This window comes from Ursus americanus, chromosome 9 (genome assembly GCF_024610735.1).
Source record: "Ursus americanus isolate L20-20 chromosome 9, mUrsAme1.1.p, whole genome shotgun sequence".
NCBI classification, from domain to species: domain Eukaryota; kingdom Metazoa; phylum Chordata; class Mammalia; order Carnivora; family Ursidae; genus Ursus; species Ursus americanus.
This window is the reverse complement of record NC_142135.1, coordinates 20,427,103-20,448,369: the sequence shown is the minus strand read 5'-3', so window position 1 is coordinate 20,448,369 and position 21,267 is coordinate 20,427,103. Positions and strand designations below refer to the sequence as shown.

At 41.0% G+C, this 21,267-nt stretch overlaps 1 protein-coding gene across 2 annotated transcripts in view; it reads right to left on the bottom strand.

Annotated features, from left to right (window-relative positions):
- The window catches only part of SAMD12 (sterile alpha motif domain containing 12), a 373,866-nt gene that overhangs the window by 209,707 nt on the left and 142,892 nt on the right, over window positions 1-21,267 (bottom strand). The window contains exon 3 of one of the 2 annotated variants that reach the window (XM_045805754.2): window positions 5,328-5,457. In XM_045805754.2, coding sequence (XP_045661710.1) covers window positions 5,328-5,457 — 130 coding nt within the window. The remainder of the gene's footprint in view (window positions 1-5,327; window positions 5,458-21,267) is intronic. The other variant, XM_087864660.1, reaches the window with a different exon arrangement.

The window sequence follows — 21,267 nt, the reverse complement described above, 5'->3', positions numbered from 1 at the left end:
AATGACATTCTCCAAAAAGCTTTATTAGAAATGAAGCTGACATTCTGGTCTCCATTTACTCTTTTCATTCAAAGGGGTATTCTTTTTATTGACCTCATAAAACCTGGGATGACACTGAAAGCCCTTTCCAACATTTAGAAGTCTATTATCCTGAATTATCAAAGATGATCAAATTCAGCACCCCTGGTTTAAGAAAGCTGAGGAGTGTCAAGGTGATGTTAGTAAGCTTTCCATCAAAAGGGGTTAAAAACAACAAATTCTATTGTTGGAAAATTAACTTATGGGAAACAGGCCCTGATGATGTCAGAAACTTTACTGTGCACATCTAGGCTGCTAGAGGTTTAATAAAAAATGTAGAGCAGTTCATACAAAAGAGAAATGTAACAAAACACAAAGACATAGAAAAGGAAACCAACATCCAGAGGGAAACCAATAATGACAAGAAAAGGCACAAACGCAGTGCTGTGATCGTTACGTATGCCCAGCTTTATTTGGCTACACTGGATTCTAATAAGTAGCATACTCACAGTAGATCACATAAAGTAACGAGCTATTCCACTTCTTCTGGTAACTTGTTAACTACATACCCCACTGGTCTCTATGGGTAACATAATAAAGACATGGAAGACAATAGCAGAAGGGTAAAGGGGTGGAACAGCTCAGAGATCAGCACTGAAGGGAATAATGTTAGCAAACACACAGATCCTACAATCCAAAGGTCCAAAAGAGAGAGGTTTCCCTTTTATTCAATAACATAAACAGAACTGCCAAATTTCAGGGTGCTACATCTCAGCAGAATATTTTGAAAAGGGGAAAGAGGTGGGGGGGGGGGTTGAAGCACAAAAAGAACCAGAAATATATTCATTTATTTTTCAGGAGACCAGTGGGAAATACTACAAATCAATACTGACCATTTGCAGGGGATATTCGTATGATAACTATTTATTCCTGCAGACTTCTGGACATCTGAAGAATTCCCATTGCTGTGCCACAAAGCAAACTACGTGGAAACCTTTTCCACATTCAAAATGGCTTTTAAAAATATTTTATATTCTGGGGAACTCTGAGTGCTTCACCCATAAAAATAAGTCTTTCAAGTTGGCAGGGGAAAGAACCCTTTCCAGATGGAGAACTTGATGCCGAAGGAGGTAAACTCACTTTAGCAGCCACGGAAACAACACAAGGCACAGCCAGGGGCTGAAACTGCCTCCAACCTGAAAATATTCTTAAATGTGCATGAAAGAGAATCTGAAAGTTGCCTGTGAGCTTACACCTGGCCCCAGTAGAGCTTCCTCATCAACATTCCAAGCCGGCCTCAGAAAGCTGAAGAGAATCTTGCAAGCACAGGAAAATAGACAAATTTCTTTCCTTCAAGCGTAATCTGATGATTTAAATCTATCTATCCTAATGCCTCTCAGGTGTTCTAACCATCTTATGCCTTTTAAGAGCCCTTCTGCGGGGAGGTAACACCAGTAGCTTCTCTTCTGATTAAACACATCTGCCACAAAATAGCAGGTGCCGTCTGGACACAATGAAATTCTCAGAAATTCCAATAGGAAACTTGCAAAAGGTTTTGAATGCTTGTATATGGTAACATATCTTAACGTTTCTCAGACTTTGGAGAAAATGGGGGGAATGTTTGTGTAGAATTTTAGTCCTTCAAACAAAGGCATCAAAATGTTACTAGAGCGGACTTGCTGGCCAAAACATTAAAAAAAAAAAAATTTAAACTACTGAAGTTAAAACAGGGTGATTTTCAAAAAAGGTTAAAATCAGGACTCTCATCAAATACAAAAATGAACACGTTTAAGATTTTTTTTTTAACTTGTTAGTGAAGAAACCAGTAAGATGTAACAACCAGGAGAAAAATACTACAAAGGAGAATCCAAAGAGCACACGCCCACAGATCAGGGAGAGTAACATCGATGTAAAAATGTCAGGCAAACCTCACCTTTTCCGCAGTGGCTAGCAAAGCCAACTGAACCTCCATGGGACAGAATTTACACATCTACACCAGGATTATTTTGTATTGCTTTAAGTTACCTACAACCTACTGAGCTGTAAAAACAGCGCTATGGAATTAGACAGCCCCAAATGGTGTGCCATTGACGATGCATAGTTTCTCACGGAAGCACAGATTTTCCCTGCACAGATCGCTGACCGTCTTATTTATTGCTGTATTCCCAAACCCGGTATAGGGTAGATGCTCCATAAATACTTGCTAAATGCATAAATGTCTACTATGTATCAGGCATTAAGCTAGGCCCTTCATGGGCATCCTTCCATTTAATTCTCCCAACAACACCCTTTAAAATAATTATTCTCATTTCACCCATGAAAAACTAACTTGTGTAATGTTATACAGCTATTACTTGTCAAAGGTTGGAAGTGGAGGATAAGCAGGGAGGATCCGACCCAGGTCTGTGAAAGCCCTATTTCCCTTCTTCTTTCCACTTAATATACGTCCTTTTTATTTGTCATCACTGTATCATCTGCCTCTAAATAAAGGGATTGTTTATAGGTTACACTGGCATAACAAACACACTTGCTTGATGAACACGAATCGGAGATCCACGCATTGAAAAAAATAAATGGACAACAACACTCAAGAGAATCTAAGCATAAGGAAGAGACACATGAACATCTCTGTTGCAGCCTTGCAGGTAAACACAGGATATCTACCAGCCCAGACACCCCCCTGCCCCACTCCACTCCACCTGGGTGCTCATTTCCCAATTTTCAGAATAATAAAGATAGATGAATTCAATACTGTTTATATGTGGTGTTTGTTTTCATAGAGATCAGAACAGCACTTAGGAGATCGGCAGCAGCTCACATTCAATGCATGCTTCCTAGGACCACGGACTACTCTCACAGTAACACTAGGCAGCAGGTACCATCTCCTTTCTGCAGATCAAGCTGAAGGGCATGAAATCACACAGCAAAGTTGAAGCTCTGGGCTTTAGCCTGGCCCTTGTCACCACCCTCAGCACTCCACTGTTTATCAGGGCTGGTGAAGCGGGCTTTGTCACTGCAGGTCTTAATTTTTCACAAACCTCTTTGCCCTGTTTTTCACAGCCTAGCCTCTAAGGGCACGGCGAGCCCCCGCCCCAGTTTCCAGCATCCTGGGGCTGGTAACTGCAGGCTGACTGAAGTCCTATTCTCTGGCCACTTGTAACCACCTGGGAATTTCACTTTCACTCTTGGAGAGGCAAGGGCCAGAGAACAGGGGAACAGAGTGGTTTTCTAAGGTCTCAGTGGAAGGTCAAAAAGATGTAGGCCAAATGTTCATGTGAAATCCTCCTCTGTTCCCTAAGCCCCCAATACTTTTCTGATTTCTTTTCTTGCCTGAAAACTGGCTGCCCTTAGAATGAATAATATGTTTTTAGACACCTCCAGATGAGTCTTGACAAGAATAATAGCAAAATGCTGACAGGTAGAAGGGGCCAATAAATGGCTAACTTAAAGGGTCACTTAATATTATTTCATTTTAATCTTCACAACAACTCCTGGAGATAGGTAATTATTATCTTTATTTTGGAGATGAAGAGTGAGGTTGAGTAATTCATCTAGCTTAAGCAGCTTGCCCAAGATTCCAAGAAATTTGTGATTGACCTGAATCAGTGGTGTTGCCTGGAGACCAAATGGGCCACCAAAAGCAATAGGATAGCTGTTCAAAACCTGTTATCTCAGGCCCACGCCCTCTTCCTTCACGTCACTTGGCAGAAAGCCTTCGGAAGCGGTATACCATGGACTCCAAGCCAGGAAGCATGAGACCTCATCCTCTACAAACCAGTATAAATAAATGCCTACCCTGCCCTCAAGGGCATCTCACAATTCCTGCCCATAATAAAAGATAACACTACTTTCAAGTAAGATCACGAAAAAGCCTTTGCCATAATTCTATCACACAAGCATTAAGAAACATTAAGCACACATTATCAGATGAAGGCGACCATGATCAGCCAAATGGTGACTGACTGACTGATTGCTTTTAGGGCTGGAATAACTGACCCTGTATGGGATTTCCTCATATTCTTAAGGGAGGGACTAAGAAAAAAAGTTAGACACTTGGAATCTAAACAAAGTTCTGACACTGCCTTCACAACTTTAGGAATTTCATCTAAAAAGCCATTATTCCAGTTTGTGGTGGGGGAAGCAAAGTGCATTAAGGACAATTTTAATACTTAAGTTAGGAGGACTTCATTCCCTGTTAATTCATCTCGAGCTACACTTGTGTTCCTTACATTTTTAAAACATGTAGGATTTGGTCAGCAGGAATCTAGGATAACCTAGCTCCCCGTTCTTTTGTATTACAACCCTTTTTTCCAAATGAAGTTTTTTGTACAATTTGAATATGTCAAACAGACATATAGGGAGCTGCTTTACTTGACACACCCATCTCAACCCAAAGCACACCCCTGTCCCTTTGGCAATCTTTAGTGTACCCAAGGGCTCCGAGGAACACACTTGGGAAACCACCCAGTTGGGGAAGAGGCTTGGCATCCACAGAGCTGGGCTACTCAAGCACAAGTCACTTTCCCACTAGAGGAATAGTTTTCTCCTAGAAAAAGGGAAGACTCTGGACTCGAATCAGGACTTCTCAACATGGGTTCCCTCTGGAGCACAGCGCTGCTGTACAGAGCACGTTGTTCAGTCCGGTCGTTCACATGGCGCTTGTGAAGGGGGAGGGGGGCGGGGGAGGTCTGGAGAAGATCTCCTGACTCTGATGGGCTCCCCAGGTGGCGCCATCCGCTCCTTCTCGCCTACCCTGTTCTCCAATGGAGAGACATGATCCTAAGGGCATTTGCAGTTCATTATACTGTCATAGTTTCTGCTTCCAAGTGCTTCTTGACCTCCACATATAATACTCAAAGCCCCTTGCATCTGAATGGAATCCTCATTTTTGTGTTGAAGGTATTCATCTTAGGAGAAGTTAGTATTATCATGCTCACTTCAGAATTTTCATATTTTGAAATCTTTCCTACTTAGAACATCTAATCCTGATCCTGTAACCCAGCTAATTTGAAAGACTTCCTTCCTTTCTTTTCTCTAGGATTGGTACACACTCATTTTCTCTAGAGTTCCCCCAACCCCTTACCCTGATTCCCACATACTTGTCCTGGATACTTGGAATCCATGCTTCTCTGTTTAGGCTTATTAAGTAGCATAGCTTGCATGGATCTGGAATCCATCCCCCCTTTTAAAGTAAATCCACGCCAGAAAACTTCAGCAGGGAGATGCATTTCATTGTAAGGGTATGGGAAAGGCCACCGTGGTGGGGAGAGGAAGAGGGAATAAAATAGTTTGGATGCCGCATACTTTACCAGTAATGTCATGCTGTTTGAATGACTCACTGTAGATCTGATACTGATTCGGACAATGTTTCTTCAACCACTTGCAGACATCCTGCTGAGTCCACAGAGCCACTGGTTTTGACAGCTTCACCGTAGCCGACTATGAAGCAAGCAGGAAAAGGTCTGTTAATGCCAGCCCCATGTCTAGAAAGGCACTATTGTTAGAAGTCCTAGCGTGTGTGGCAAGGCTGCAGGCTGGAATTCCTGAAGATAAGTCTCTGGCTGTTTTCCTCCTAACCTCTACAGACCTTTCTCCATACCCGTGAAAACCAGAAGAAAAGATTCAGGTGGAAAAGACCCTGAAAACTATACTTATTCTCATGTGATCATCTCTACTGGAAAAAAAGTCCCCAGGAAGTAGTGTTTTCTGACAAATACTTCAACAAGACAATGCTATTGCTAAGCAATTAATTAAATTTTAGGGGTTGGATAGCTGCCCCCCAGTGGCCTTTCTCTGTACTCCAAGAAAGTGTCCATTTCTCATTACCCTCTGAGACCTCTAAGCGTCTAGTGCAACATTAGCCCTGGTGGGTGCTAATAATTATTTTTGGAACACACGTTATTGGATTTAGATACCTACATACTAAAGAGTGCAAGTTGGCCTGGGGGTGGTCCCTTAAAGTCTAGGAATTATGCCACAGTGGGGAAGCAAAAAGTCAATTTCGACAGCACGTGGAGAATGGTAAAAAGGAAGCGGGGTGGCTACACCTGATGGAGAAGCCAACCCATCAAGGCCTTTTACTGCTTTCTAGATCTTTCAGGGAGGGGTTTATGTAACAAAATAAAACAGAGGTGAAGGGGACCCAGCCTTTGACAGATGGCAGGTTACAAATTCATTCATTCATTAACATGCATCAGCTCTGTGCCAGATGCTGGTCTTCCTCACGGATCCCAGCAACTTGGACGATGCAAGATGAAAGCTTAGCTACTTATAATTTTTTTTTTCATTCCGGATCAGTATTTCTCAACAGAATAGGATTATGATATCAAAAACTCTTTAAAGGATGTTAGGCACCACACAGACCTGGCCTTAAATATCACTGACCTTCTCACTAGGGATCATTTGCTTTTATTTCTCTTTCCATCTTTCAGATTAAGGCCAGGGGAGAGCCTCAATTTTGAAGGACTGTGATTTAATATCTTTCAAACACCTGCTAACATTTTTGACAAGGAGGGCTTGCTCCAGCCTCACAATCTTCATCGGAAAGCAACATACCTAACAACAACTGTTTGATTTTATTTTGATTACATTTAAGGTTACTTTTGTTTTATGGCAAATAAATTATGGTAAAAAATAAAATTTCCAGTAGTAATGTCTAGTTTGCTTTTAAAACAAATGTGAGTTTAAAAACAGTTGGTCAATTAAAAAAAATGAAGAGAACAGTAATACAGCTGGTAACAGGATAATAAGTGACATGCACAATTCACATGTGTGAAACACTGCTCAGGTGTTTCTTTGCTTTATTAGTAAATTTCCAGTTGTAGGATTCTTTGGGACATAACTTACAGAACCATCACAAACAATATTTTTTCTTCATGCTGTGATAATGTTTTTCACTCTTACTGTGACAGATAATTTTATACATATACATATATACACATTCATATATATATATCTGCTTTTCATTCACTGTGATTGACATTCCTACACTGATATTTGGGGTTGATGTTCCCTCTCCTCGAATTTCGGCAAGGTCTGTGATGGTCCTGGCCAATGGAGCACAGCGGGATCGATGTTATCTATGTGACTTCCAAGGCAAGGTCATGAAGAAACAGCTTCTGCCTGGCTCATACTCTTTGGCACTCAGCTTTGGAACCCAACCACATGCTGTGAGGAAACTCAGACCACATGAAGACACAAATGCAGAAATTTTGGCCCATTCCCCAACTGATGTTTCAGCTGACAGCCACCCCCAACCCTCAGACAAATGAGTAAACAAGTTGCAGATGATTCCAGCCACCAGTCTTTGAATCTTCCAACCGAGGCTCCTAGACACCATGATGCAGAGACAAGCCAACCCTGCTGTCCCGAGTGAATTCCACTGAATGTAATCCACGAGCATCAAAAATTGTTGTCTTTCACCACTAAGTCCAGGATAATTTATTCTTCAACCCTAGTCACAATTGGAACACTAAGTTACATGCTGGTAAGGACGGATCTATTGTAACTGTGGTCCCAGAATGCTTTGCATTTAAGAGGTGCCACAGAGCCACAATGAATAAGTCCACGTATTAATGAAATGAACCCAGCAGGGAATTTCATGTGTAGCCCTTTGCTGCTCTCCACCCACCCTGTTGTGCTCATGTGGCTCCTAGTCGAATGTGTCAGCCTCCTCCTTCCACCTCAAATCCCTGAGTCACAGGCTGCCAGCCACGTCCCCTGTAAACTCTGTATGCAACCATATCAAATCTTTCCTAATTTTGATGAGCGAGGAGGACCTCGGGTGTGGATGGTGCAAATGAGTGAATGTTGTGTTGTTCAGTTTCTTCCTTTTTGCTCATCATTACCTCCTTTCCTTTACATGATTAGGAGACTAGAATTTTGGCTCTTCTAGCTAGAAATGCACTCACCGTCGTGTTTCACAAGTCAGCACCACTGAATCTGGCTCCTTCCTGCTCTAAAAACTTTTCTTCACATTAGCTGAATGAGTTCACAGCTGACACATCATTACCCTGAAACCCTTTACAAGCTTCCTGCAAGTAAAGCTAATCACATCTTTTGAAAACTCCTATAAACCAGTCATAGATGGCTGTAAATTAGGAAGGCAAAGACAAGAGGATGAAGTTGCTTGTATATCAATATACTAAACTTCCTGGAAGATCATCTTTAAGTGTTCATCTCCTAGGAAACAGAGGACCCTCACTCAGCACCAAGTCAAGCCCCCTCAACCGGGCTTCAGGTAGAGATCAACCCATACGTGCCAAGTCAACTCGAGGGGCACCCTCGTCAGCCCATCAAATATGCTTTTGTTACAGATTTTCCCTTCGTCATAAATTCGGGTGTTCCGAGGCCAATACTCAAGAAGGTGCCTTGCCTTGCCTTCAGAGTATACTCTTGCTAAGCGTAATTCGGTATCACTTGCTTGGACAGCAATTAACTCAAAGCTGTAGGCATAGATTTTTCAGACTGCAGGAACCTACAGGGATCTGCCCCCATGTAAACTGGCATAAATAAAATGGGGAGGGATAAAGAGTCCTATCATTAAGCACTGCTTGTCTCTTCTTAATCAGAGAGTGATAAAAGTACTGGCCCCATTCAGTAGCTGATTCTTAGCCTTGGCTTTATTATGAAATCGTTATTAGTTCGCTACACATTAATTGTTAAGAGCCATACTGACTCCACTTGCCCCAGTCTGTGGCTGCTTATGGATTCTCAGAGCCAACTTTATTTTTTCCGCCTGAACTGCTCTTTGTGTAGCACGCAGGTGAACCTCAGTCACTTCTCCTCTCACGACTGCCCCATCTCCCCCCATCTCCGACAGCAGCCTAATTGGGGGAGTGAGGGCCATAACCTGATCCTTTTAAAGAACTTACACCTCCATGTGCAGTTTGGAACAACAAGGAGCCTATGCTAAACTCAAGTCAATCCACGCATCATTGTCCCACTGGGAGGGGCAGAGCTGTCAAACTCAGAAGCTCCACAGTGTTATTTCAACCACCCTCCCTTCCTCTGCTCTCCCCACAGCTCTCTTTACACACAACTCCAGCTAAAAATTTTCTGATACGCTCTGTTTCCCCCACCCACCCCCAGTGGGAGCCAAACCCGAAACAGTTCACAAAACAAGCAGTATTTCATATTTATCAGTAATAGTAAACTAGTAAAAAACAACAACAAAAAACAAAAACCCACCCTGCCCGCAGGCAAACATTAAAAAATATTTGCCCCAGTTCCCCTTCTCCTGGCTCAGGTCTACCAAACCATTCTCTGGATTTACAACCCTGGAGACAGTTTGAGTTTGTTGCCCTGAAAGAAGCCAGAGGCAGTTTGTTATCTTAACCCCATGCTTTGTGACACCGAACAGAATCCCAGGCATTTCCTCTCTGAACTGGGCCCGGCCTTTCTCCAGACAAGCTGGAAAGGCACCACGGAAGCTTTCAGGGTCTGTTTTACAAGGAGACCTCCCTTGATGTGGAAGACACATCCCTGAGGGAAAGCTTGTTTTTTTTTTTTTCTCCCCCAAATGATTCCTTACCCTAATTCCACATTTTCAGCCATGTTTTATAGTAATTTTTGATTTGTATTTAAACGGAGAGAACTCTTAAGTTTTGAGTTCTTTGAGGTGAACTTGGAGCTTTTCCAAGTTATAAAATAACTAAATGCTTTAAAGAAGTTTGATAGTGAACGAACATATTACAAAAAATTTTTCAAGTTAAATTTTATCTTGTCAATTATTCCTTATTTGTTTTGCAATATAAAATCTCTTTAATTTACTAGGTTTTGATTTATAAGAGAACACTGCAATTCTAAGCTCCCAGTGCCTTTATCAACTCAACTAGGTAAGCTTACACGAGGCCCAGTGGGCTGACTGGGGAAAAGCAGGGAACTCAGAGATCATTTATTCCACTGGCAGGTCAAAGTGAGCTTTGTGCCCAAATATCAGAAAGTGGCAAACACATTTGCAGCCTCTCATTATATGCAGGTGTTTGCAAGCTTTCCCTTACCATCCTGCAATGTATTTCCCGTTAGCTCACAGTCTTCTCTTCCATTGGTTGAACCATTGCGTAATCTTACTCAAGACTTGGGGGGGAGGATGAGGAGAGTGGAGGAGGAGAAGGACAAACATGCATTCATGTCTCCTTTAACAGCTTTTGAAGCTTATTCGCTAACACCCCTCCTCCCCCAAATGGAAGGATGGGCTAGTTCATAGAATCTTTGGCTTTGAACTCATTGATTTTCAAGTAGTAACAATGCCCTCTTCTGCCACCTTAACTATTTCAGGAGTTGAGGAGGTGGTTAGAAAATTTTAATGATTATCTCTCCTGTCTTAGTCTGTTCCCAGGGTAGCTTATGAGTTCTACTTGATCATTCTTGGGTTTAAACAAAAATAGGATGAATGAAGCTCTTAAACTTCATGCCTCTCAAAGAGAAGACATCTCACTGGTAGAAAGTTTACAGATAAAAGTAAAATCTCCTCTTAGATGAGTGGAAGATACATATATGTAGTGCTATTTTACATTCTTCTGTCTTTAAGCATTGCTTTAACATGACCAGGGCTCTCCATGCTTCCTCAGTTGCGGCGTTCATCTCTTCTATGCAGTGTAGCAATAATGGGTAAGCAACTTCAGGAATTTTTCCAAGTAAACAGTGTGGCATTATGAGTTTCTTCAACTATTCTTCACATGGCATCTGTTTTAGACCTTTAAATTTCTAGTCTCCTCCACAGGCCGCTATAGCTTGTTAGTATTGACTTTCAAAGGCAGGATCTTGAATGGATGGACTACAAAAAGAAATGTATTCTTGAAACCCAAACCTCCCTTCCTCCCGTTTTTTTGTTTTTTTTTTAAGTCACATCATTGGCTTACACTGAACTTAGAGGAAATCTACAATCATGAGTCTTCTTCAAAGGAACTTCTGTCAAAGTAGGGGGTTCTCTTTTCCTGAAAGTAAATTTTTAAGAACTTCAACTTTAGTTTGCAGGTTTCAATGCATCATCTGGAATTTTAGTGATGGCCTTTTTTATTCCTAAATGCTCAGAACCACAGTCTCACAGAAACTCAAATTTTAGAGGACTCTAAACAGTCAGTAGGTTCCAGTTTAAACCTAAGGCAAGACTCGAATCCACCTTACGACATCTAAAATAGTGGTAAGCCAGGACGATGACAAATACGTCAAGGTATGTGAGTGTGTGAACTACCTGGATAAAGACCAACGTTAACCCCCTAATGGAAAATAATTATTATTCTTCTCTTTTTGAGCTGTATAAAATTTGGAAAAACAATGATCTAGGTTCAAGATTCTCCCTGAAAATTTGTAGCATCAAAAAATGTATCCCATGAAATGGGCTATTCCATTGCTAATAAGCTCTAAGAGCTTAAAATGGTATTTTTTGTATTGAAGCCAAAGTCAGACTTCTATCCTCTTTCTCATGGATTCTGAGTCCTGCCTTAGAAGCAATGCAAGACAAAGCTCCTCACCACCCAGTGCACTGATTTCCATTTTACACGTTGTACTGGTGCTCTTCATTGGGTCTCATGCTTTATTTTTTTCTTTAACCGGAGTATTTGTTGATAAATCCCAAATTGTATCTCCAGCCCAGTCTTCTCCCCAAACTAAAGAATCATATACAACTGAGGATTTCACAGTTCCATTTGAAGATCTAGTAAACATTTCAAATTCAACATGTCCAAAACTGACCTTCTATCCTTCCCCTCAAAACAGTCTTTCTCACCTCATCTAAGGTAAACTCTATACTTTGAGCTGCTGAAGCCGCCAATCTTAAATTCATCATAGACTCTTCTCTTTCTCTTGTATTCCACATCTAAGCTATTGGCAAAACCTGAGGGTGTCTACCTTTAAACACATCCAGACTCCAATCTCTTTTCATCACCAACGTTGCTATAATCCTGATCAAAAACGCTACCACGCCCCACCTAGACTACTTCATCTGGAAACCTAATGCACCTAATGGGTCAGTCTGTTTTTCTCTTACTTTAAATCTTTGAAATGGCTTACAAGGCCTCAAGCAGTCTGGTGACCCAGTGTCTCTGATGTCCAGCATTACTACCTTCCCCTAGTCCTTACTGCTCCTTCTACCTCAGCCTTCTTGCTCTTGCTCACGAAGGCCAACTATACCCACGTCCTATCTAGCCTGAGAGGCTCCTCTCCCAGACACCGACAATGCTAATTCCCTCACTTCTCCCACACCTTTGCTCAAGTTCTTCCTCCTCGGTAAATCCTACCCTGATCTCCTTATTTAAAAATGCAACCCTTCTCCCTCTGACACTTCTGATGCTCATTACCTTGCTTCAGTGTTTTCTTCTCGAGAGCAAGTACCCTCTACCATACTATACAGTTCACTTATTTTGTCTATTATCATCCTCATCTGTCTCTTCCCTCTGGCCTGCCATCTCCACAAAGGCAGGTATCTTTCTTACTCCGTGAAGAGTCCCAAACTTTAGAACAGTACCTGGCACATAGCAGGCACTCAATAATTATTTGTTGAACGAATGAAGAACTGTCTGGTCCGTCATCATATATCACAGCTCCTATATCCTTGAGTGTCAGAAAGATGATTCAAGTTCCAGCTGTGCTCTTGACATTCCCAGGTTAGAACTACAACAGCCTTTTCTCCAATTAGATTTCTCTTATACTGAGCCAAATATGCAGAGACATCCTAGCACTATAATTCTTAGCAAGACAGCTCACATTTCTGATCCTCGATTTTTCTTTACCAATTGACACAGAGAGTGATGTAATGAAGCAAGCTTGGCATTTGGAATCATGCAGACCTAGACTGAAAGCTGGCTCTGGCATTCACTAGCACTGTGACCTTGGGTAGGTCACCGAACCTTTCTAAACATGTCCCTCAGCACCCTGAAGATAAAATGTATCTTGTCACTTGTGGAGATTAGAAAGGGATAAAGAAAGGGGGGGTAATCAGAAGGGGGAATGAAACATGAGAGACTATGGACTATGAGAAACAAACTGAGGGCTACAGAGGGGAGGGGGGTGGGGGAATGGGATAGACCGGTGATGGGTAGTAAGGAGGGCACATATTACATGGTGCACTGGGTGTTGTACACAACTAATGAATCATCGAGCCTTACATCGAAAACCGGGGATGTACTGTATGGTGACTAACATAATATAATAAAAAATCATTATTAATAAAAAAAAAAAAAAAAAAAAGAAATGGTTTATCCAGAGCACTTCAAGAGTGCCTGCCACATACTATGTGTTCAGGAAAGTAGATCTTCCTAGCTTTTGAATGTCAGCGATGGGCTCTCCTGCTGGATTGTCAAGCCTGATCTAGGGAAGAGCAGTGTATTACAGCAGACACAGGTGGTCTTTGCAGTCCAGCTGCCTCGAGCTGAGTTGCAGGCCCTGGGAGGTGGTGTTAAGATTAGTGAACTCAAAGACAGACAGCTGAAGGAAAGGGGGAGTATTCAAAGGGACTGGTAAAAAGGCAAGCATAGGAACAAGAAATGAGAAAATATAGGAAAAAAGAAGTATGGAGAGGTAAAGACACCAACCTAGGAGAGTCAAAGGGATGGTCCCGTTACTCGAACCCACTTGGCTGCAACTACACAAATATCACCTTGTGTTCTCGCATGATAGGTCATGCCATTGGTTTCTCTGAGACTCAGAATCAGCTCTTCCCTGTCTTCAGGGACAGTCATGCACAAAGTGTCCCAATCCCATGCCAAAGATACAGCCTGGACTCACCAGGCCCCGGAAGAAACTATAAAGGTGCACCATCCGGATGCATGGACTGGACTCCTACTCACGGGCTGTGGCGGATGCCTGCATGTCATGCTGGTGAGGATCTGCTGGCTTCCAAACGCATGCTGCTGGGCATAAAAGTGTCTCACATTAAAACCTCAAGGAGGGAGTAAACACATGCATCGGCAGGCAACAGAAACACGATGTCTGTGGCATTCTGAATGGCTCTGTTTATCAAGGCCTGCTCCTCCTGTAAGCCCGGATCATTGTGCTGGTCAAGAGAAATATGGAGGGAGAGGATCACACTACAATTTGTGTCTGCTCCATTTGGGCACAGCAGGAAAGCCCATTACTCATCTGCCCAATAAGCACACCTTATGGGAGGTACTGTGCGGCACAGTACAAAGACACACGGTCTGCGCAAACCCCTGGGTGAACGCTGGATGAGTGAAAACACGCTACAGCAAAAATGAAAACAAATATGAACCAGAAAATGGTTCTGATCATTTCATAGTTCTATGACAATTCCTTTGGAATAACAGTGTGGGAGACCGATAACAAAAATGTCCCAAGTACAAAATGATTCTCTGAATACAGCTGGAGGTCCCTCAGGCACAGTCTATTTCTCCCTGTCTTGACTCTACGGGATGGGGAGAGAGGGAAAGGGAGCCCTGTGATCTGCTTTGACCAGAAGAACAAGGCAGAGGTGATGATGAGCCAGGTCTGAGGGGAGTTCTCAAGAGGCCTTTTGGGCTTGTGCACTTTTGCTTGTTCCTCTGAAATTATTATGAGAACATGCCTGGTCAAGTCTGACCACTGCAGGTTTGGAAACATGGCAGAAGAACTTATTAATGCCATTCCAGACAGAGCATTAGATCCAATTTCATAACACAGCATAGAGGAAGAATTGTTCTAAGCACTTAGATAAATCATCTTTAATCATCCCCACAACCTACAATGCAGTTATTACTTTCAGTTGTCAGAGGAACAGGCATAGGCAGTTGAAGTAACTCATGCAAGGTCACTCTGCTAGTGAATTTCAAAGCTGCATTCAGTCCAGGTCTGCAATAATTCCAAGGTCCATGCTTACACCGTGACATCACTCTAGCTTGATGAACGTGCAAGAAAAAAATGAGGCTCGTGATATCACTCTGGCTTGAGGGCCATGGGGAAAAAAAAAAGACAAGCTATCTTACTGAAGTTCCTCATGCTGGTTTCCTACCTTGACTGAATCAACTGAGATAAATCTGTCAAAAACAACCCTACCTTTGTCCTAACCCGGGCATGCTCAGGGTGGAGCTGAGATCACCACCAGTCACCTGTCCCTTAGACCAGTGCTCTTTCCACTCTCTTCATGATGGGAGGCAGCACATTTTCTGTTCTACACAGAAAGGCAGAACTAACCAGAGTCTTTCAATTACATCACCAACAAAATGTGAGCAGAAACAACTTCTCAGTCCATCTTACAAAGTTGTTGTTAAGGTACAATGAAAATCAAAAGGCTGAGCAGTTGCTTTGGATTATTTTATAGAAAATAGAGGGCAGATGTATCTTGGGAGGTTGGGGCTACCATACTTTTGGCACACAGAGAAAACAAAGGCACTAAGAAAATGTTTTAGTTGTATTTAACAGGTCACGGTGGAGACCCTGGGGTTTGGAGAGCCTAACAACTCTAGACTGTGAGGGTGGGAGTCAGTCTGTCCAAGGCTTCCAATATTAGCATGTTTGCATTTTAAAAAGTTAAACCCATATGAAGGACAGCTACTCTCCCATTTCAGTGACTTTCTGGTGGCAAAATAATGTGTCCCTATATTCAATTCAGCCAAATAACAATTCAATGGGAGTTGTTATACACTGAAAGTTCATAACCCCCAAAATACGTATGTTGAAGCCCTAACCCCCCATGTGACTCTATTTGGGGATAGGGCCTTTATGAAAGTAATTAAGGTTAAATGAGGTCATAAAGGGGGTCTCTCTCTCTCTCCACCACGTGAGCACATGGCAAGAAGGCAGCTATCTGTAAGCCAGGAAAAGAGTGCACACCAGAATTTGACCTTGTTGGCACCCTGATCTTGAGATTCCAGCCTCCAAAACTTTGAGAAAATAAATTTCTGTTAAGACCTCCAGTTTATGTATTTTTTCATGGCAACCCAAGCTAATACAGGACCAAATTCTGGTTCAGATAAACTCGTCAATTTGTAAAACAGTCTGACAATCTATAATTGATAGAACTTGGAAAATCTTACTACATATGTTTAATAAGAAAATAAAATGGAGGGGAGATGAAGTATCAGACAGCAGAAAAAGCAAATTTTTCTTATACATTTTAAAATAGTTTTATGAATTTGAGACAGAGAGAGAGAGCATGTGAACACTGGAGCAGGGGGAGCGGCAGAGGAAGAGGGAGGAGGAGACTCCCCACTAAGCAGGGAGCCTGACAACCAGGACCCCTAAGATCTTGACCTGAGCCAAAGGCAGATGCTTAACTGATGAGCCACTCAGGTGCCCCTACATTTACTTTTGAAATACGGACTTTTATACAATTAAAGAAAATCTTAACCTAGGATTTATCTCATTAACGCAATTACATTTTTTATAAACTGTTTTCCTAAAATCCATGTCCCTGCACATGTCTTTATGGCCACCTGCCCCTTGAAACAAAAAAATTCTATATCCTTATTTAATAATTTAAGTAATTTTTATGCTTCTATAATCATCCTGTCCATCCATAATCATCTTCTTGCTAACAAAGAAAGCATGCACATGGTTTAAAAAAATAATTTAAACAAAAGGGTGTATAGTGAAAAACACTAGTCCCCTGTCCCATGTGTTCCCACTGGAAGCTGTTATTTCTTCAAAGTAGCATGCACATATGAGCGAACTCAAATATCTCCCTTCTCCAACCTGAGTTGCATTCTCCAAGGGCAATCTCATAATGGTTTCTCTTCTCACTCTCTTTAATTGATCAGACTTAGAGGATTAATTATCTTTGGATATTCTTAAGAGAACGATCAGGAGTTAGCACATGCATGCGAGCTTCCTCTTCTCTTTCCCTTGGCTTGCTGTTAGGATTATTGGTTTCCATTCCTAATTGGTTGTTTTTCCAATCTTAAGTAATATATTTAAATCTGTATGACTTTCCAAATAAGGATTCCTCTTTTGTAATCATCCATCTCCTTCCATGCCCCACCTCTGTCATCTGCAGCATTATTTTTATATTGTCAAGGATAACAGCATATATTTTCTCTCCTACATCTCTATCGGATCTATGTTATGTGCACTGATTTGAAGTTAAAAAATCAATAAGCAGTTGGGGTGCCTGAGCGGCTCTTGGTTTCAGCTCAGGTTCTAATCTCAGGATCATGAGATTGAGCCCTATGTTGGGTTATAAGCTAGGCACGGAGCCTAGTTAAGGTTCTCTCTCTCTCTCTCTCCATCTGTCCCTCCCTGCCCCACATGTATGTGCTCTCAAATATATATATATATCAATAAGTAGCTTTTACTATACTGTGACTGTGTAAAAATACTGTTCAAATGCTGGGCCAGTTACTCTGATTTCCACTATTTTTCTTGTATCACATTCTCAGCTGTCCAATGTCACATCTGCTCAGAATCTCAAAGAAGTTTCCCAAGACAAAAATCAAATAGAATTTTTCTTCTATTCCATCAATTGCATAAACTCATGCCACAATTTAGTTTGCTTTTCCCGCCACGTCATCCATACCTTTCTTCTAAATTAGAGGTCAGTAAACCATGGCTCCAAGGACCAAATACAGCCCACTGCATATTCTTTATTTTTATATATATATATATGTAAGCTAATTAATAATGGTGTTTATATTTTAAAAGGCTAAAAAAAAATCCAAAGAACAGTATTTTATAATGTGTAAAAATCATGTGCAACTCAAACGTCAGTGTTCATAAAGTTTTACTGGGGCACAACCATGCCTACTTGCTTTTATGCTACAGAGCTGGCATGAAGGATTGTGACCAAGACCAAACAGCTTGCAACACTAAAAATATTTACTATCTGGCTCTGTACAGAAAAAGTTTGCTAACCCCTCTTCTGCACGGTGGGAGATTTTTCTCAATTTCATCTGTCAAATCCTCTACTAAATTTTAAAATTTATTTTTCAAAATCGCATTTTAATGTCCAAGGGCCATCTTGTTCTCTGATGTGTTCCTTTCTCAAAGCATGTGGGAATTTTTATTTTCAGTGGATACAATATTATTTTGAATTGCTTTGAGGATACTAATTAAAGTTTTTAAGAGGAGGGTTGGTATTTCTCAAATGTTCTCGATGTGCATATTTAATTTTACCTGTAAGTTAAATATCTGGGTTAATAGATTTGTCTATTAAAAACAATTAGGCAATGGAGACTAGACTTGGATTTCTGTGTATTTGCACTGGGCTTGTTGCCTGAGTGGCCCATTACTCAGAAGGTTCCCCAAATGCCACAGTGAAGATGACCTCACTCCAGGGAGCTGATACATCGAATATGCTCAAATTCAATCTAGACACTTAAAAAAAAATACTTTTAAGAAACAGACTTTTTTTGCCTGAAGCATAATCATCTGGCCATTGTTCCTACAGGAGAGGGCAAGGCAAAGACTGTTTAATATTTCTTTACTTGCCCCCTATATTAGATACTGTTTCTCACTCCCATCCCCAAGTCTAGACCCTCTCTGAGATTTTACCTGCAAAGCTACTGATGTCTCCCCTTCTGTTCTCCTTGTTACTCCCATCTTACGTTCATCTTTCTTTACTAATTTGCAAATGACGTTCAGTTGAATGAGGAAATGGATACCCACATTGTTTGTCATCTTGTATGTCTCCACATCTTCAAAATTATCATGATGTATCTCATCCATACGAAAGAATGTATGTCCATATATCTGCACACAAATAGTTGTATTCCACTGAAAAGCTAGTATTTTACTCATTCCCCTCTTAGTAGATGTCTATGTTGTTTCTAGTTTTTTGCCACTATTTATTTTGAAAACCCTAACCTCCTGGTCCCTATTTCTGCCTCCAGGTAGTGTCTCATTTCTCTGTTCTCTTCACAGAAACACATTTTGGAAGAACTGTCTGAGGTAATCTGTTTCAGCACCGTGGGCTGTCACTCTAGCTGGGCTTCCCTCCCTACTCTTCACCCAACATACTCTTGCCACAGCCGTGCTGAAGCATCATGGTGGCTAATTCTGGGATCACTTCTTCCAATAGCACAGCTCCCATCATATGGCATCTGACACAAGAAGACACACCTTGTTCTTGAAGTTCTTTCTTCTCCTGGCTTCCATATACCTCACTCTGGTGATTTTATTTCTTCCTCATTAGCTACTCCTCTTTGGTGCCAGTTCTCTGCCTCTGGAGACTCTAAACAGGATGCTTTCGGGTTTGGCCCTGGTACCACTACTACTCTCTATATTCCCTCTTGTGGTAATTTCAAGTCCTGTTGGCTTTAGATCTTGTCGATAAGTCAATGATGTTCAAGTTTATACTGTTTCCTTAATATATCTCTGTAACTTAACTCATTTATACAGCTACCTAGACAGAAAATAACTACTCTTTAATGAATGAACTATAAAGCGAACACAGTAAATCTCCATCGTCTGGACTGATTTCTTGATGATAGGATATATAAATTCTAGAAGATGACAGAATCATTTTTCGCCTTATGCTTTTCCATAGCTTAAAAAAATATTTTTAATGTTCTAGGGTCACAGCAACATTCAGCGGGAGGTACAGAGATTTATGTACTTCTGCCTCACACATGCATAGTCTCCCTCATTATCAACATCCCCCACCAGAGAGGTACATTTCTTACAAGTGATGAATCTACACTGACGCATCATTATTACCCGAACTTCATGGTTTACAGTAGGGTTCACACTTAGTGTTGCACATTCTAATGATTTGGACAAATGCATATGACAGGTATCCACTATTATAGTATCATAAAGAGTAATTTCACTGCTGTAAAAATCCTCTATGCTCAGGCAATTCATCCCTCCTTCCTTCCTAACCCCTGACAACCACTGATATTTTTACTGTCTGCATAATTTTGCCTTTTCCAGAATGCCATACAGTTAGAATTACACAGTATGGAGCCTTTTCGGATTGGCTTCTTTCCCTTAGTGATATGTATTTAAGTTTCCTCCACGTCTTTTCATGGCTTGATAGCTCATTTCTTTTTAGTGCTGAATCATACTCCATTGCCTGCATGTACCACAGTTAATTATTTTTTAATTTTTTTCGGTATAGTTGATACGTTACATTAGTTTCAGGTGTACAACATAGTGATTAGACAAGTTTATACATTATGCTGTGCTCACCACAAGGGTAGCTCTGTCCTGATACATTGCTATTATAATATCATTGACTATATTCCTTTTGCTGTGCCTTTTATCCCTGTGACTTACTCATTCCATAACTGGAAGCCTGTATCTCCCTCTCCCCTTCACCCATTTCCCCCCCTCCCTCTGGCAACCATCAGTTTGGTATCCGTATTTATAGGTATAATTCTGTTTTTTGGTTTATTCTTTTTTTTTTTTTAGATTCCACTTATAAGTGAAATCATAGGTATTTGTCTTTCTCAGTCTGACTTATTTCCCTTAGCATAATACCCTCTAGGTCTATCCATGTTCTCACGTTTTCTCAAGTGGAATGAGCTCATCCTTTTTTATGGCTACATAATAGTCCGCCATATATACATACATGTATATATATGTGTGTAGATATATATACACACACACACATACACATATATATTTACATACACACATATACATATATATACACACATATGTATATGGAGGATGTGGTGCATAATATTCCACTGTGTGTGTACATAGACACACACACACACACACACACACACACAAACCTTCCTTATCCATTTACCTATGGAACACTTAGGTTGCTTCCATATCTTAGATCTTAGCTATTACAAATAATGCTGTAATAAACATTTAGTTCTCTTTGGATAAAAATGCAATAGTGGAATTATAGGATATGGCATTTCTATTTGCAATTTTTTGAGGAACTTCCATAATGTTTTCCACAGTGACTGTACAAATTTACATTCCCATCAATGTTGCATGATGGTTCCTTTTTCTCCACACCCTTGTTATTTCTTGTCTGATTTTAGCCATTCTGACAGGTGTAAGGTAATATCTCATCATGGTTTTGATTTGCATTGCCCTAATGATGAGTGATGTTGAGCATCTTTTCATGTGTCTGTGGGCCATCTGTAGATCATTGAAAAAATGTCTATTCAGGTCCTCTACACATTTTTTAACTGCGTGTGTGTGTTGAGTTGTGAGAGTATATCATTTGCAAATATCTTCTCCCACTCATTAGACTTCATTTTTGTTTTGTTGATGGTTTCCTTTGCTGTGCAAAATCTTTTCATTTTGATAGAGTTCCAATAGCTTAATTTTGCTTTTGTTTCCTTTGCTTTAGGAGACATATCTAGAAAATGCTACTATGGTTGATATTGGAGAAATTACTGCCTGTGTTCTCCA